This window comes from Rhamphochromis sp. 'chilingali' (genome assembly GCF_963969265.1).
Source record: "Rhamphochromis sp. 'chilingali' genome assembly, chromosome: 3".
Classification (NCBI taxonomy): Eukaryota; Metazoa; Chordata; class Actinopteri; order Cichliformes; family Cichlidae; genus Rhamphochromis; species Rhamphochromis sp. 'chilingali'.
The window spans coordinates 46095317-46113093 of NC_137931.1; the positions used below are offsets into that span (position 1 = coordinate 46095317).

Below are 17777 nucleotides of genomic sequence, written 5' to 3' on the forward strand. Positions count from 1 at the left end.
AGTCTGAAACATAAAGCTGGGGGTCCTTGGAGAGGCCATCCTTAACCCTGGGCCCCAACGCAAACAGCACAGAGCTCCTTCTGACTTTCTATTCCTGTAGGCAACTCTGGCTTTTCATTTATTTTAGCCTGCAGTAAATGTTTTGGCTCATGACCCGCTTATCAAGGACAGCTGACATGTTTAGTCCTAACATTTATTGAAAATGATGTTATCTTTAAACAAGTAGATTTGACAGAATTGTCCCTCCTTTTAGAGTGACAGCCCATCCATAGATGGAAGAGAAATGCAGTTTAGTCATTAGAAGGATAAAGTGTATCCTGATCAAAGTAACACACAGAGAATCAGGAAAACTTGTGCTCGGACTACAATTTAAAGAGTGACTGCTCCTTTCAAAGGATGTCCGTGTGTAACTATTTTAAATAAATCTCAATCTAAATTTAAGGGGTGCATTAAATATTTTATATTATTATTTTTAGTTAATAATAAAATAAATAAAAATTATGACTTATGGGTGGAAAATAAATGAATACAAAATTAATTTCAGTAGAGGAAAATCAGCCTCGTTACAGATTAAAGTCTTATTATGTGCAGTGACAGGAAAGTTGACCTCACATGGTGTTGATCTGCACAAAGAGCATCTGCTTCATGAACAGTCACAAACATGTATCGACACATGTAACTGTTTACAGCACACTGTGAAAGAGCCTAACTGAACTTAGTCAAACTCGAGGGAGTATTTAGCGGAGAACAGCTCCACCGTGTGGCAAACAAAAGCACTTTTGTTAAGGTGGATCACGTGCTAATCGTAGGGGTGACCAGATGCCCTTCTTCATGTTGGACTGCACCGCATTTTTTACCCCTTGCGCTCCTGTCACGCATATTGAGACAATGTGCCGCACTTTGTGTAAATGACCTTTAAATTTGGTAAATATTTTTACGTTTGTTTGAAAGGCACTTCGGTTTTATTTTGAAATCCATGCTTTTATTTTGAAACAGGAAACTGGCACAAAACCGTTAAAGGGCTGTTAGTAACGTTTCTTTTAGGATATGGTAAAATAGTGTGCCTTAAAGTGAAAAATATGTACGTTTACTTTGCCAATTAGTACCTGGCTGACAGTGGCACAAGGTTTGTTAATGTTTCCTTTAACGGAATAAGTTACATGCAATCAAAATGTCGTTTAATAGAGTTTATATTGTTAACCTTGAACTTGACCTTTATGTGTAGTGGTAAGTTAGTGAGGTGATACAATGAATTGAGTGATGTAAATTTGATGTATATGCTATATGTGAGCAGGAGAAATTTGTTTCCTTTGATCTTATGGTAATAATATTGCTGGTTTTGTTTTGCTCCTAGCTCTTACGGTGTCTTCACTGAATGTTTCAATAAAAACATTTCCAATAAAACCTCTGTGAAGCATCAGTATAAGAGACCATCATTCAGCCAGGGATGCTACACTTTGACCGGCTCTGCGGGATGCGTTAAAGTCTGGATTTTTATGCCCAACACTCTAATGCGCTAACTCTGAAACCAATAGGGGGGGAAAGCCACCTAAACGTTACACGCTTTGCAGATTTTGAATCAAATTATCCAACAGAAAATTTAGCCGCAGTTTATATCGGTTTTTTTTCCTCTGGATAATTTCATTAGTTTCACACAAGGAAAAATGTGGCGTAAAGTGACACTACACGTGTCTCTTAATTGGCTAGAAAAATGCTAACGTTGGCTCAGTAAACATTGCATAGATGATGAAATCTAATGATGATTAACAGACAGGAGAAATAACAGGACATAAAGTTCAGATCCGCTTCATCCTTATTTTATTTACTTAGCAAGACAGTTGCTTTTAAATGCCATTTATTTGGCCTTTACATGCAAACCCGCACAGTACCTCCCTGTATTGCCAACATGTCCCACATGGTCCCACAAAAACACCGTTTTTAAATGTTCAAATGTAAATATACATAGTAGTACTGATCTGTAGGAGAAATGCTACTTGTAGCAGTACAGCTTATGTTGGGGGGGGAAAACTACATTTCCCATGAAACCGAGTGGCTTACACGGAAATGACGCAACAAGCACAGCTTCTGTCAAGGGCATCGGAAACTAACGCCGGCTAAGGCTAGCAGCGGCTGTTTGCACGTGTATTGGAAGAAGCTCCGCAAAGGTGAGTTTGAAGAACACGACTGAGGCGGAAATGGACGGCTTTGGTTCAGACTTCTCAGCAGGAGGGTCCGGCGGGAAAATGGACACCGGTACCATCATGGAGCAGGTCAAGGTCCAGATCGCGGTGGCTAACGCTCAGGAGCTGCTGCAGGTAGATCAATGAACACGGCTGCTAAGCTAGCAAGCGCACATTGAGGCTCAAAGAAGTGCTGAGTGCTTTTATCCTCACGGGTCAGAGCTACACAGCTTTACAGTAGCTTCGTTTTTCGTTCTGTGTGTAAGACTGTTTTATTTTTTAGCCCGCAATAACTTCAATAAGGTTGATGGATCCTGCCAGCATGTAAATACATGGCTCATATAAACACACGAGCCAGCACTGAAATGCTGCCGACACAAAAAGATCCTTTTGAGCCACAACGTTGGAGGGTCTTTTAATACATATCTGTTTTTTTTTTTAAAGTCATGCAAATATTCTGCGCTGCTGCTGTCAGAGTAGTAAATGCTAATAAAACACTGTTTCTATTTCAGAGAATGACCGATAAATGCTTCAAGAAGTGCATAGGCAAGCCTGGAAGCACACTGGACAACTCTGAGCAGGTATGCACTGGCTGAGTCGCTTCAGTGATGCCCTGCTGCCCAGAGCAAAGAAGTGATCACGTTTTAAGAAAGCAGGAGGGCATAACAAAAGTGCTGCAGGGCTCTAAGGCTTACCTGACAGGTGCTTTTGAGTGGGGCAAGCGCAAAAACATAAGGTGCTGCTGAGGTACTGCATCATCTTGTAGAATAATATATCAGGTTTATCGTAGGATAAGGTGGACCAACATGTATCCACTCCTGAGTCTTCATCAGTGTCTCGTTTCCAGGTTAGAGTTGATCTGGGTTGGTCTATCTCTCTGCAGAAATGCTCCTTGCATGCATATATATATATATATATATTAGGGGTGCAACGATACACAAAATTCACGGTTCGGTTCGATATTTTTTCGATACAAAAAAAATGTTCATGCCTTTTTAATTTGTCATTTATTAAATTTTCACGGCACATTCCGCACCACATCTCTGTGCGTTCATCATTTGTTTGAAGCCAGCTCACCTCCACCAACTACTTGTCCGAGAATACGCGCTTCTTTTGTGGTTCGGACTCCTTCTGACATTTCTTTGGAGGTGGAGGAACACCAAAGTAATTGCTTAAACGAGCTTCTTCGGCATCTTTAAGAGTTCTAAACAAATGTCTGTCCTTCTGAAAAGCTTATGTACGCAAACGCGCGTTGCAACTTCTTATCTTGTGCGCGTTTTTTATTTTGACAGCGAATGCGCACCTGCGGACCACTTATGTGCAGCCCTGGTTATTTAGCTCGTCATATTGCAGCCACAGAAATTCTTTTGTCCATGAAACCATAAAGCTGCACTTTCTTTTTGCCTTATAGTCTGATTTGTCATAACTTCTCCGTTTTGTGGTAAGCTTTTCTTTGGCTGTCACTTCTTCACCCCGACCTGTCTTATTTGGCTCAGCAGAACTAAAATATATATCTGTCTGTGAAGGTTCTCAGTCATCCAGGTCATCGTAGTGAAATATATATCCTGCCGCACTCACATAAGCTCAGCGATCCTCTGCGCGATCAACCTCTCACATGTTTAAGCTGCGGGAGATTTCACTTGTCATGTTTGCATAGTAAGCTAACGATTAATAAGACGATGTCAGAGGAATTGGTGCACAAATGATCGTCACTCACAGATCAGTGCTGTCGCTCTCTATACACAGTTCGCGCGATTGCAAAGTGAAAGCAAAAAACAAGCGCAAATTCAAACACGATTTCAATATGTCACATATTGACAGTGGCTCACCGATGCCAATGACATAATTACCCAGCTACATTTCTGAAAGAATGCAAAAGCATTGACATATATTTTTCCTTCCTACAATAGCCCGACGGGCAGGGCAGAGATAGATTTTGGTAGCCCGACTGGAAAGATCGCTAGCCCCAGGACGTCGGGCTAGCGATATTGCAAGCCCTGTATCTGATTGAGGAATCACTCATCTTTGGAAAAGAGAGTTTATTACAGAGAAATGGCTCTTTCAAAATAAAAGCTCTACTATACGCTTCTTCTGGGCTATATTCTCAGTAGCATATTAAACATATCAGGTCCCCATAAGGAGAATCCTGTGCTAACGGCTGTCTAAACGGGTACAGTGTGTAGCATGCTGCTTGTTGTTTTTGTCTGCTTCCACTTGTCTTTGCACTAGGATGATGTCGGAGTAAATGTGCAGTCATATTCGTTGTGTTCCCACTAGTGCTTTCAGGTTAATCTCGTTGAAATGACGTTAACGCCACAACACGGCAAATCTCCGTTAACGAGCTACCGCGGATCGCCCCATGCGTGGGGCTGGACAGCGTCAACACGTTAACGAGCTAACTGCGCTAACACACTAGCTCCCACCCATGTAATTGAGCATTGCATGGCACATCCAACATACTGTTTTACTTTAGTCCATGACGCGCTTACCTTCAGGGTCATACGTCACATGAAGACCAAAATAGTTCCAAAGGCAGATCTGAATGAGGGTGGGGGAGGTTCAATTTGCCATGTTGCAAGGAGAGCTTAGCTTCTGTCTCGCTAGCTTGCCCTGCGCTCAGTGAATCTGCACTCGACTGCTCTGCCTAGGCTGCACTGTCCAGCCTAGGCGGAGCAGTCGAACACAGATTCACTGAGCGCTCAACACAGACAGCATCATCAGAAGGAAAGTTTATAAAATAAATTAAAAATTTTGTATTGTTCGATACATATGCGTACCGAACCGGAAGCACTGTATCGAACGGTTCAATATCGATACGAGTATCGTTGCACCCCTAATATATCTATCTATCTATAGATAGATAGATAGATAGAGGAGTGCATCAGAAACATTTTTTGTATTAATCACAGTTTTAAATCGGTTAAAGTCTTTGTAGACCACGAGTGGTTTATTTCTCTGGACTCTTTTTGCTTTGTCCCTAACAGAAGTGTATCGCCATGTGTATGGACCGCTATATGGACGCCTGGAACACCGTGTCCCGAACATACAACTCCAGACTGCAGCGAGAAAGAGCTCGCATGTGAACTCTCTTCATCTTTCCCTTCTTCAGGCTGCTGCACACAGCGAGGGCCGATGCAGTGCTCTGCAGGAGGGCCCGCGCCGTGCACGACTTTGCCACGCAGCGGCGCAACATCTGTCACAGTACCTCTGACAGGCAGAGCACAGCCTGTGGACTGCAGCCATAACGGTGTCTCTGTGGACAGTTTTTATTTTGCTCTGAGGAACAGTTCACTACCAATGTTAAATCGATTGTGTGTTTTACGTTAGAAATATAATCAGTCATCTTCTGCGGGTTCTTGCCATGCTGATTGGAAACACTAAATTACCTGCTTAGGTGTGAATGTGTTTTAAAGTGTTTGCTGATGCTGTGGCAGGAGGCGGAGCCTGCTGTGCTGCTAAAAGGACTCCAGGTGCAGTTTGGCTCAATAGGCCCAGCTTACTTCCTGTGACTCATCTCCCTGCCCATCGAATGCTTCTGCCTGTAATACCAATAACAGTAAACGTCTCCCAGTCACTGCAGACTCTCCTTTAAACACTGCTTCACATTCTTTGCCGGGTGATTGTGCTTAGAGATTAAATATTTCCTGGAGCCTTAAAGGAAAAAAGTGCTTAAAAATCATCAGGAAGAATCGAAGCGTTTTGGTGTTTTCACCAGCATGAATTTGACATTTCCAAGCCTCCAAACAGACCTATATCAAAGTACGCCTGGAGAACAACACTGTTTTGTCTGACGTGTTTTCTGGTTGTCACTCTATCTGCTGCCCTCCACAGTAGTGGGTTTGTTCCAGCGGGGTCTCCCTCGCCCTGACGGGGTACTGCACCTTTCTCAGCTTCGTGTGTGTGCGGTTTGTTAGATGTCTGGGAACCTGAGTTTGTGTGAGGAGCCAGAAAAGCTGTGAACATCATTTGCAATCAGTGATTTTTTTTCCCCCCAAGAAAAAATAATAAATTAATCAATCAGGTGTTCTCTCGTTTCTGATCAAAAATATCCACCAACAGAACGACACCGAGTCCCACGTCACTGACTTTGTACAGAGTAGACTTTCCCCACAAATCCACGTTGCAGTAAAAGATCACAATACCCTTACATTTACCCATAAATGAATCCCATATTGTCCACACAAAATACACAAAGCCACGTGCTGTGTGTTTACCATCCATGACAATAAATAACTAATAAATACTCCAAATGATCCGTGAATGAATGTTTAAGGCACAGATCAGGATTGTTTCCTCAGTTCAGGTAAAGCACAGCACTACCGCCAGCACCCGTGACCGGAGGGTCACAAAGGTCAGGGCTGTGTACACAGTGTTTGTGTGTGGCTGTTTAGCATGACCTCAGTTCTCTGCAGACACAGTTCTTCCTTCATCAGAAGGGAAGGTATGTGGATATCCAGCTCCTGATAGACGTCACACGAGTGTAAACTCCCGGGAAACCGACTCGGCCGCATCCGTGTCCCCAGCTGGTTACTCCAGCGATAAACCACTGACCGGAGGGCTGACGACACGTCAGCGGCCCTCCAGAGTCTCCCTGCAATATCAAAACACATCAACAGTTTCATTTGGAATTTAAATAACTTTAAATTCTATATAAATGTGCTCTATAAATACAGTGATGATTGATTAACTCATTTATAAGAGCAGACTGAAGATGAGTATGGCAGCAGGGGAGTAAATGTCAGTCAGTCTGCAGCTGAGCCCGGTGCTCTGACCGAAACAGGAATGCGTGAGGGTTTCGTTACATAAGACGATTATGGAGAGGGTGCAGCGGGGTGGCCTGCCTTCGCTGAGGAAGACAGCGTACATTTTCTATCAGGTCACATTTTCTAGCTTTATTCTTTTTGGAGTTTTTTCTCTTACATCTGATTCTTGCTTTTAAACCTTAATTTATTCGTCAGCCTTTTTCCAAAGGTGAACCAGAGAAGCCTGTAAGGGGGGAGATCAAGGTTGACTTTGCTCCGGCCTGGTTAACCATTCACTGTAAAGACACCACAGTCATACTTCCTCCAGCCTCCGAGCACTGCATGCAGTGCACCAGCCTGATGTTAAAAGTCTGCAGGTTAGGAACTTTTTAACGATTGTGAAACAGGAAGTGCAGAAGTCTGTGTGAACATCATACCAAGCAGGTGTCCCGACCTCCCGCCATGAATCCCGCACACATCATGTTTGAAGTCAGAACGCTACCGTATGATTGCTGACAGTCCGTCTGGTCAATGATGTTCACAGCAGCTTTCTGTAGCAGGTTGGTCAATGAACCTGAGGAAAGAGCATTGCACACAGAACAGGTGTGATCGCAACACCTGAGCACCAGTGTTTTTGTTGCTGTGGAAACAAAATTCCATTCAGAGGCAGATAAGGCAGAAGCTAAGCTGATAAAGGCTGCAGTCATATCACATTCACTCGTGAAAGGCCGAACAGGCCACGGATCACGGAGCTATTCCTGCTTTTCTACCTCTGAAGGCTGAGTCACGTCAATAACGTGAAAATGATCTCACCTCTCGGGCTCCCCTGCCTTTATTTCTTAGTAAAGACATTTCATTTTTTTCCTGTGTGACCTCTAAATGCAGGACGTTTAGTTTCGTGGGTTCATCTCTCACCTCCCTCTCTCATGGATCCCCACCCTGTGATGTAGCACTCTGCGCTCTTTAAGAAGCGGTGTACTGGTGATGGAAGACAGACAGACTGGATGGTGTAAGACATCGGGGCTGGGACGGCCAGCTCCAGCAAAGCCACATCGTGGTCCATGTTGGTGCCATTAAAGGCCGGGTGGATGATTACCCTCTGGATGGGAACGACCAGGGCTCCTACCCCCGATCGCAGCACAGATCCCAGGCTCACGGCCCAGTTATTGGGAGTAGAGTCACTTTAGATGTAAGTTATTAATATTAGAATCACTCCTGAGCTTTCAGTGAAACGAGTTTTGATATAAATGTATGAAATACCTTTTGAAGCAGTGCGCTGCAGTCAGTAACCACCTATTGTGAATGAGCGTGGCACCGCATCTGTGAAGCCTCTGGTACTGAAGACTCCCGATCCAAGGCCACTCTCCCCTCCGAGCTGTGACTCCACCCACGATCCTATGGGAGCCCAGCGCAGGGCGCATGCCGCAGTCTTAAAAAACCAAAAACCAAAACGCAGTTAAGAAGAATGACCCGTAAGTCCCTCATGCTACGTCCTTCGTGCATTTTAAGTTTACCACAGTTTCTTTCATCAGCCCCATTGGGACAGTCTGCGGCTCTGTCACACTCCGGGTTGACCTTGCTGATGCAGGAAGTGGAGCTACACTCAAAGTTTCCACTGCAATTCAAGGCTGGAAAAAACACATTCATTAAATAAATGAATCTCAGTAACCGATAAAGCTCTTAAGATTAAGGAGCTTTCAGGCTGACATTACCAGACAGTGGTAGCACTGCTGCAGACGACACGTTATCAGCCGAGGTCCCGAGTGCTGGTGGGGTATTAAACTCTGTCACTGTGGGAACATGCTGGCCATAATCATGAACCGAGGTGGGATCAGTCTGGCTTAGAATCCAGTTACGGAGCCTGGTAACGCGGGAATAAACCCCAGGTCTGTTGACCTGAGCGCAGCCCACACCCCAGCTCACTATCCCGGCCAGGAAGAATCTTCCCGGGGCCCCCTCGCACACCAGAGGTCCTCCGGAGTCCCCCTGCACATGACACACATGAGCTGACAGATACTCTGAAAAGTGTCATTTTTGGTAACTTTCAACTATTCAGCATCAGGTAATCCGTCCTGGTTGGTCAGGATTAGCATCATTAGGCTAATCACCACAATTTTAAGCATCAGCTCTGAACCTTGAAAGTCACGGAGCTACTGGGAGATATGTCTCAGAGCATGTTGTCTTTATCAGGGAGACGACACGACAGAAGGGGCACGACATGTACGACTGTCAAATATCAGCTGCTGTAATTCACAGCTATTGCTTTAAATGTTGAAACAATTATGTAATAAGTGCATTTTACACATTCTTAAAGTTCATATTTTTGTCCAAAGAAGTAACATTTTACGTACAGAGAGATAAAATTTCCAAAACGTGTTCGATAATTTATGCAACATCAGATATTTTGAAGTGGATTTCTTTCAGACTGAGCCTCTCACGGTATAATCAACAGCACACGGTTATGCTGAGATGAACAGATGGCTCATAGTCTCAGTTTTTAAGGTGAGAACGGTGTGAATATTTTTAGCGATCCTCAGACCTTCATAGGTCATAGGTCATAGGTATAGACATGCCCCACTGCATGTGAACCGTTTTCACCACTGACCTGACACGAGTCCACCTTGCCCTGCAGGAATCCAGCACACATCATGTTTGGAGTGATCGCTCCTCTGTACACAGATGACTTATTGCACACCTTGGAGTCAATGACTTTGACCACAGCTTTCTGCAGCGTGGAGGGCAGCGTGACTGCAGAAGAACACACGACACACTGATTACTCCCACTTGTCATATTTCACCTTAAATGACAAGACGACAGCTTTCAAGAACAAGTTTTTAGGATTTTCTTTTCTAAATGACTCGTCTGTTGCGTTTTGTGTGCATTCCTGCAGACTCACAGCTAAACTGGTGTACGGCACCCCAACCGGACACAATGCAGCTCTGACCAGGTGCAAAAACATGAGATGGGGAGGGTATGCAGACAGGCTGCACGTAAGAGCTGAACGCGAGAGGCGTCTCCAGCTCCAGCACAGTTACATCATTGTCCGTGGTCATGGGGTTGTAGTCTGGAGACACAGTTATGGACTTGATGTTAATCGTTCTGGACTCTGGCTCCTCACCGCTCACCAGCGTCGCCCCAACCAGGGCTGTCCATTCTTTGGGGTTATTGACCCTAAAACCAGAGGAGGCAATCATAAATGATGGTGTATATTCATGAAATGGGATTGTTGTTTCTTAAGGACTTTTCTAGCATTTTTTCAAAAGCCAGAACAGAATATTTGATCAAAAACTGAAAAAACTGAAAATCATTTCCAGGCTCGTGTGCAGATGTGTCCTAATACTGATTTATTGCAGGACAGCACATGAGGAAATGTGTTTTATGTAACTGTTTGCAAAGTGGTGAAAGAAGCATCATAGTCCTGTTTAAGTAATAGTGGGAAAACCTAAGGATCAAAACATTGCTAAAGTAAAAGTACCCAGAAACATATACATCACAATTAATGATGACGTAATATGCAAATTAATTTAATGGTGCACTGGTAGATAACTTTATTACTTGTGTACTGCTGGGTATCTTTATCAGTCTTGCCCCGCCTTACCTCTCTGAGCCTCATCCCCACGCACCAGCTGCTCCAGGGGGCGGGGCCTTTTCTACATTATGAAATAACCTGACCTTGCAGTTAGAGAGGCCGCTTCACTGTCCACTTTCAAAACATGTCTTAAAACCCATTTTTATTCTTTGGCTTTTGACCTCAGTGAGACTTAGTTTCTCTTGTAATTAAATTAGTTATTTATTTAATTATTTTATTTTTGCTTTTATTTATATCTTATGTAATTTTATTATTTAGTTCAAATGTACAGCACTTTGTGTCAGCTGTGGTTGTTTTAAAGTGTTTTATAAATAAAGGTGATGATGATGATGATGATGATGATGTACCAACGAGGCAAAGAATACTAGTAGACGTGTGTTTGAAAAACAATTTATAATTAAAGCTTTAAAATGAATAGCATGGACAACCAAGCACAGTATTTACCTCCAAAACAGCGCGGAAGGAGCAAAGCATAGAAATACTACAGTGCTGTATACAGTAAGTCCGTGCTGTGCTTCTGTAAAGCACCTGTAAACTGTGAGCTACATTTCACCTCTCCATACTCTCAAACGATGGCATTGAGCATGTGAAGGTCGAAAGCTTAATGATTGTATTGATTAGCATCCAAAATTTTCAAACGACTGTTTTTAAACGGGTTTAAATCAGAGCTACCTCTCAAAGCAGTGAGCTGCGCTGACGAGCCAGCGTTCATTGACGATGGTGGCTCCGCAGATGTGCCGCCCATGGAACCTCAGGCTGACCTGCCACGGCAGCTCCCCTCGCCGTGCGTCCTCACCGCCCACCACCCGACTCCCCGTGGCAGGACGCGTACCGCAGGCTGTGGGTTGGGTGAAGAAAAACTAGTGTAAGTGATTAAAAGCAGATGTGTCCCAGTATATTCTGCTCAGGTCTGTGGTAACGATGCACACTCGTTAATAACAGAAGGAGTAACGGAGCTACTGTGTATGTCTGCTGTCGTTTGAGGAGTCATTCACCACAGCGAGCTTCATCAGATCCATCTGCGCAGTCTGGGACGAAGTCGCACTCTGGGTTTACTTTAGTGACACATTCTCCGCTGTCACAGGTGAAAGTGTTGTCAGGACAGCTGGCTGCAGAGCCAAAAATACTTTCACTACGCATGAAATAAATGAATAAATAACAACAACAATACATAGTAGAGTTTTTGCAAAACTGGTGACTTATTAAAGTTACAATTCTCACTTCTAAAGATAAATTTGCACATTGAAAACCTGCTGGATGAGCTGAAAAATGGACTGTTTCAGAACACAAAGGCCCAGTTTTGGCTCGTGAAAAGCTGAGACTTTGTTGAACACGATTTAACAGGATAATGAATGAATGGATGTTTGGGAGGAGGACGGATGTCTGTGCGGCAAAGCCATTCATTCCAGATGGAAGTGACATCATTAGGTGAACATTTGAGTTTAGCTTGGCTAATAATAAAGGAAATGAAAATACTTTTTTGAGGTTATGGAAGTCAGATAAAGAGTTTGATGTATCCGTTTCTTATACAAATAAAGATGTAAATGATAAACTACATTTCCACTGCTATAAAACATTTTTACAGTTTTCACTGTAAATTTCATTTACAGTAACTTTACTTTCCTGTAAGTACTTTTACAGTCATTTTCTGGCATCCAGCACATTACTGTTAAATTTGCAGCACAATTGTGTGTTTGGTTTTGTGCGTGCGAGTGTGTAACTTACCTATCATACTGTCTCCAATAACATAAAATGACTTTCCACTGGCTCCTACAAAGAAGGAGGAGTGATAGTTACGATCTTCGTCACTCCTAGTAAACGTAAAGACTCTGGTGAAACACACAGACTGGTGACAGCTTTACTACCCAGCAGGATGACAGCGTCGATCTGTCCAAACTCCGGCACCTCCAGCGGTTTCCCGTGCATCGATGAGCTGAGTCCTGCACTCAGCAAGTCCTGAACAAAGTTTTCTGAATACTGCTGGATCTTGGACACCCTGAAGACGAGTCGGAGCGTCGCCATCACATCTCCGTTAATGTTACTAGGAAGGCGAGAAGAAAACTGGCAATGTTCCATCTTACATCCTGTTTGTGTGTTGAATAAATGACCCCGTGCTTACCCATAGGCAACAATGCTGCTATCGACAAAGTGACGTGTTATGGGTGAGGCGGTGAAGACGTTTTTAATCTGAAAGGTGAGAATCAGTAACAGTTGAACACCTTTAACATTAAGACCTGCGCTCTCATTGTGTTGTGAATCAGCACTAACCCTGGACTTTAAAACTGAGGACAGTACTATGGAGAAACCAGAGCTCTTATCCTGCAGTGCAGCGTCGTACTTCAGACCTCTGAGCTCCACTGTCTCCATGAAATGATGCTGCTCCTGCACAAGGTACGCTGCGGGTAAAACAGGAGGAAGTTATCAGTAAGTGATGCATCTGCAGTGAAATCTTTAAACGGTTCGTGCTGGTTTAAAAACGTCTGATAAATGAGTCACAAAACATTACACCCAACATTCGTGTGCAGGCTCACCTATAACCAGGCCGACAAAGATGCCAATAATAAGGAAGAAGAGGAGGAAGAGTATGAGACCGCTCCTGTAGCAGACAGAGCTGGAGGGAGCGGGAGGCGAAGATGACCACGGCCCTCGGCCTTCATCCTTCTGCGCTTCCATGTTGGATTCACAGCCGTCACAACCCACCGTCGACTGTCTCCAGCAGCATAATGCCTCACAGGCAAAACGATTCAAGCCTGCGTGAAATAAACGTGCTGCGTGTCACTGCAGTTAGTGCGACATGAGACTGGGAGCATGATTTTAAACAGACACTTTTACACACACACAGAGTTACATTTAAAGATACTTTTAGTTCTCACAAACTGTTTGTCAGTAAAGAAATAATGATCATAAATACTCAAACTATTCAAAAGTACAAAAAAAGTTACCGCCCGGCGGCGCAGCCTGAGGAGTGCGTAAAATAAACCACGGAGGCCATGTCGCTTGGCAATCACAAATCAGATGTGGGGAAAGGTCACAGTAAAGACAAGAAAACGTCCGTAAATCTTTGCAGATAAACTCCACACAGCGTCTCAGGTACGTCTCACACAGCGGAGCTTTAAACAATGCAGGCTTTATGTCCTGAGGTAGACTCACTCACCTCTTCATCTGTTGCTCTCAGCACTGACATTTACAACATCCCGAAGTTCCAGCAAGAACAGACACGGAGACTGAAGACCGGGCGAGGACACCAAGAGGTCCGCTATTTGTTCCTTTGGCCAGGAGGCGTGCCTTTCCCCCGTCCCGCAGGTAACCCACCTTTTTCTGTTTGCCTTTGAAAGTCGGTAAGTCTTCACAAATCTCTGGCAGACCCTCCTTCCATGCTTGTTGATCCCTTTGGTTACACCCCGGTGTGCACAGGTGTTTCTGCTGTTACCTCATAGCTGACCTGCAGCTGACCTGCTGTCCACAGTCTCCGGGTAAATATCAAACACGCATCCTTCAGTACAGCAAGTTGGAACAAAGCAGAGATGAAAATGGCTCGAAACGCTCCAGAGCGGCTCCGGTGCTGCTCGTCAGTGCTCCACTGACACAGTGACTGGGCAACAGGAGGAGGAGGGGCCGAGCCTCCTTTAACTCGGCCTTTTTGTTCCTGGCTGCAAGTTCTGCACTTACAACAAGCTGGCAAACCATTAAGGCCCACAGCGCCTCCAGTCTGACACTTTACTGACCTCTTGCATCGAGGTTAATGGTGCACAAGTTTAAAGTGTATTTAAGGCTTTATTCAGTTTCCATAACTGAAAACACAATTTAACTACTCTGTAATTATTTGAACAGGAACAGTTGTCCCTCATTTCAAAGCACATGGGTCAACTTTTAACAAACAATGGACACGTTCTGCTGTAAAGCTCGAGGTGCAAACTGGGATTATTCCCCCGCCCTGCTAAAGCACAAAGGTGCAACAGCCTCTTTGTTGGTGTGTTTACAGGCTTGAAGTTTATCTTCTCACACTCAACACACACTCCCAGTATTCCTTTCAAAACTTTAAGTTCATGACCGACATCATCACACTGTTAACTGGCCGCTCACACGGATCACTGAACATAACCAGCTGGTGTTTAAGTACAACGACCACTCGCTGTGAAGTCAGGGGGCTGAAACAGAAATCAGCTCTGGCCTTGTTGTATTTTTGTGATTTCATGGTGCTCCAGATGTTTGCAGCTGGTGAAACTGGACTGCACATCGATCAGCACACTGTGTACTATGATGCCATGCTGCTGTAACAGATTCATGTGTTTCAGCATCGTATTGCTGAAATATGCAAAGCCTTGCCTGAAAAAAGACACCACTGGGTGGGAGCATGTGTTGGTCTAAAACCTGTAAATACCTTTCAGCATATAGTCCACGTCCACAGACACTGACCCCCCCGTGACAGCAGGGATGGAGGCTTTTGAGCTTGGTGCCGACAACAAGCCTGATGGACCCTCTCGTCTTTAGGCCAAGTTTTCAAATAAGAATTTAAATTCCATCACAGTTTTCCGCCAGAGAAGGCCGGGACGTTTCTGGATCACGTGGCTTCTCTTCAGATTTCTTCTTGTCTTTAATGTGCATTTGTGGATGACACAGTGAACTCTGTGCAGTGATTTCCACAACAGGTACATGTCTGTTTTTATTAAAGTTTTTGATTTTTGGCCTCTTTTGATGTCTTGCACTGTAGACATATTGAGTCTTTAAGTTCTAAAACTTTCATCACAATTTGCATATTTCACAATTTCTGCGAAACTGTCTCTAAGATGCTTCTTCCACAGCCGATCATGTTGGGCCTCAACTGGCAACAGCTGCTTCGTACAAACAGATTACAGATTTATGAAATTTGCAAATCATTGCATTGTTTTTGTGCACATTTTAAAGAACGTGCCAACTCTTTTGGAATTGGCGTTGGATTGTTAAGCATTTGACGTATTTTTTTGCTGGCTAAGCTGGACAGCGAGCAGTGACGCTCAGCTGTAGAGCAGTGGGTCCAAAAGTATGGAGCGAGCCACAGAAGTCTGGATGAAAGGAGAAAAATAAAGCGGGAACTCAATTCAATAAAGGAGTTTTTAGGAAGGATAAACACGAGACTGCTGATGCAGTCATGCCTGTGTCTCTGAGTCTTTGCTTGGTTTTACCGAGTGATTAAAAACTGAAAGTGCGAGGTGTGAAATGGCAGAGAACCCGTGACACTCCGTGTACGAGATAAAAATGGAACCACATCTGAGCTGAGTCATGCTGCTGTTAAACTACAGCGACTTTCAGGAATCTAACTCACATTCAAAGTGGTCGTTTTCACAACCTTCATGTAATTCTGAAGGCAAAGATGTGCAGCCAGCAGAGTAGAGCAAAACTTCCAAAAGTCGGCATAATTACATTTTCACTTTATTTTCTTATCAAAACAACAAAGAATAGTAAAAAGTTCACTTATTCTGGATAAAAAGAAAATGGTACTGTTTACACATCCCACATTTATGGGCTCTTTACAACACAAATCTTTACAAATTTGCACATCAGACTGAAATAAAAGTGAAGTGCATTCAAACGTCTTTTTGCTGCTTAACTAAATCGTCTTGGCTCCATTAATGATCACCGTTATTGTTAAAACGAAATAAAAACTAAGGAAAAGAAACAACGAAATATTCAAGTGTGTACAAGTACGTGTAAGTTAGCAGGGGAGAGCTTGTGTGTTAGCCGTCCTGCTGCTGTATGAATGGGTTTGGTATGGCTTCCATGCCATCCTGAGGACAGATCAGCACTACGGAGGTTCCTCTGCAGACCACCAGCCCCAGCTGCCGGGTGTCTTCTGTCAGCTTCAGCTGGTCATCTGGATCTAAACACAGGAGTTGCAGGAGCACACAAGTAAGCGTCACATTATCTACGACAGCAGTCGATGCTGCACGATCAGTTTAAATACAGACACGGCTTTAACAGTAAGCCCCACCAGTGTTCAAGTAACTCCTATGAGCTACTCAGTTTCAGTTTTTTCAACCCTAACTTCACTGTGGTGTCGCTGAGAAGGTTTAGCCTTAATATCTCAGGTGCAGGAGCTCCACCCACCTGCTGGAGAGGAGCTGAGTAGCTATTTCAAACAGTCAATAACATGAGGCTCAGTTTAAGTTAAAAAAAACAACAAAACTTTAATTTAACTCAGCTGGGCTCACACTTACACCCACACGCTGACATGACTTTAGCATGAAAACTCCTCAGTGTGAGTGAAGGCTACAGCTGTCATAGCTCACACTGAGGCTGGTGGTCAGCCCTGAGCTAAGGATCAACGCTTGGTGAAACACACAGCTCGACTCAGTATACTAAATAACATTTCCCAGTTGTGGGACCATCGGAATACTTTCACCATCACCAGTAGCCTTATTTTATTTTACTGGGTCCTCCTTCAGTAGATGTGATCACAGAAACACTCAGGTTAGTCTGGGCACTGCCTCAGTGTTGCAAATGACTCATTTGGGTTCAGGTTAAAGGAAACGCAAAACACTTCAGTGCTGGCGCAGTCTTGTGTCATTCTTTGTTCCTGTAAATCATTTTTCCCTCGCATGGTCTTGACTTTAAAGCGCACACTTACCGCGCATATACTCAATAGTGCCGTCCAGCACCAGGTTCAGCAGAGGGTCAAATCCTTTAAGGACACCGCTGGCTGAGGAGGAAACAAATACACGGTGTAAAGTCTCCATTAGCTGGACATAAGGACAGCAAATCCCGCAGCGCTGCTTAACTGTTAGCTTGTTATCATAACTGATCCACCTACCTTCTCGTCCTCCTTGAAACTTTACACGAATCGGCTTATCGATGTATTTGGACAAGTCGAAGATGCTCTCCTTTTTCTTTTTGTCTTTATCCTGCGCAGAGAAAACAAAACACGCCGTTTGTGAGTCGCATGTGTGCTAGCCGCGCACACAAACACCAGCTGAGCATGAGCCCAGCTAGCTAGGCTAGCCGTGTTAGCTAACATGATACAACAAAAACACCTTATATTACTTTGAACGTGCTGATTTAAACCCGGGTTACGGCTGAAACACACACTCACGGGCTAACAGCATATCCGACAACGTTAAAGGTGCAAAGGCAGAAAAGTATTTGAATGTACGAACTCACCGCCATGTTAGCTGCGTGACACGGAAGTGAAATTTCGACCTCAAGAATGTTCCACCAATCAAAACACCGAGCGCCTTTACATGACGTCACTGCTTTTTAAAATGACTCTTCATGATTTAATTTAATGGAGC

General features: G+C 44.0%; 3 protein-coding genes across 3 annotated transcripts; 1 reads left to right on the forward strand and 2 right to left on the reverse strand.

The window, feature by feature from the left end:
• The first annotated feature begins 1826 nt into the window (after positions 1-1826).
• timm13 (translocase of inner mitochondrial membrane 13 homolog (yeast)) lies at positions 1827-6202 on the forward strand. Its single transcript, XM_080876747.1, has 3 exons — positions 1827-2315; positions 2693-2761; positions 5165-6202. Exons 1-3 carry the CDS (start codon positions 2196-2198, stop codon positions 5261-5263), a joined length of 288 nt encoding a protein of 95 aa, XP_080732873.1. The 5' UTR covers positions 1827-2195; the 3' UTR covers positions 5264-6202.
• A 142-nt stretch (positions 6203-6344) lies between these two features.
• tmprss9 (transmembrane serine protease 9) lies at positions 6345-13806 on the reverse strand. The gene is made up of 16 exons (XM_080876742.1): positions 13667-13806; positions 13044-13262; positions 12781-12908; positions 12632-12699; positions 12378-12553; positions 12238-12282; positions 11508-11621; positions 11185-11350; positions 9820-10094; positions 9528-9670; positions 8635-8908; positions 8437-8550; positions 8183-8351; positions 7838-8103; positions 7360-7496; positions 6345-6771 (listed from the first exon to the last, which is right to left on the reverse strand). The coding sequence occupies exons 2-16, from the start codon at positions 13183-13185 to the stop codon at positions 6610-6612; spliced, it is 2379 nt and encodes a 792-aa protein (XP_080732868.1). The 5' UTR covers positions 13186-13262; positions 13667-13806; the 3' UTR covers positions 6345-6609.
• Positions 13807-15904: 2098 nt separating this feature from the next.
• On the reverse strand, positions 15905-17714 carry lsm7 (LSM7 homolog, U6 small nuclear RNA and mRNA degradation associated). Its single transcript, XM_080877108.1, has 4 exons — positions 17647-17714; positions 17300-17390; positions 17117-17188; positions 15905-16369 (listed from the first exon to the last, which is right to left on the reverse strand). Exons 1-4 carry the CDS (start codon positions 17650-17652, stop codon positions 16227-16229), a joined length of 312 nt encoding a protein of 103 aa, XP_080733234.1. The 5' UTR covers positions 17653-17714; the 3' UTR covers positions 15905-16226.
• Between the last annotated feature and the right edge of the window lie 63 nt (positions 17715-17777).

Coding starts and splice junctions, on each gene's coding strand:
- timm13 (XM_080876747.1), top strand. CDS start 2,196: ATGGACGGCTTTGGTTCAGACTTCTCAGCAGGAGGGTCCGGCGGGAAA. Junction 2,316..2,692: donor ACGCTCAGGAGCTGCTGCAG/GTAGATCAATGA, acceptor TTTCTATTTCAG/AGAATGACCGATAAATGCTT. Junction 2,762..5,164: donor CACTGGACAACTCTGAGCAG/GTATGCACTGGC, acceptor TGTCCCTAACAG/AAGTGTATCGCCATGTGTAT.
- tmprss9 (XM_080876742.1), bottom strand. CDS start 13,185: ATGGAAGCGCAGAAGGATGAAGGCCGAGGGCCGTGGTCATCTTCGCCT. Junction 8,909..9,527: donor GCAAGGTGGACTCGTGTCAG/GTCAGTGGTGAA, acceptor TGTCATGTGCAG/GGGGACTCCGGAGGACCTCT. Junction 8,104..8,182: donor GCAGCGCACTGCTTCAAAAG/GTATTTCATACA, acceptor TTACATCTAAAG/TGACTCTACTCCCAATAACT.
- lsm7 (XM_080877108.1), bottom strand. Junction 17,189..17,299: donor GTTTCAAGGAGGACGAGAAG/GTAGGTGGATCA, acceptor TTTCCTCCTCAG/CCAGCGGTGTCCTTAAAGGA. Junction 16,370..17,116: donor CACTATTGAGTATATGCGCG/GTAAGTGTGCGC, acceptor TCCTGTGTTTAG/ATCCAGATGACCAGCTGAAG.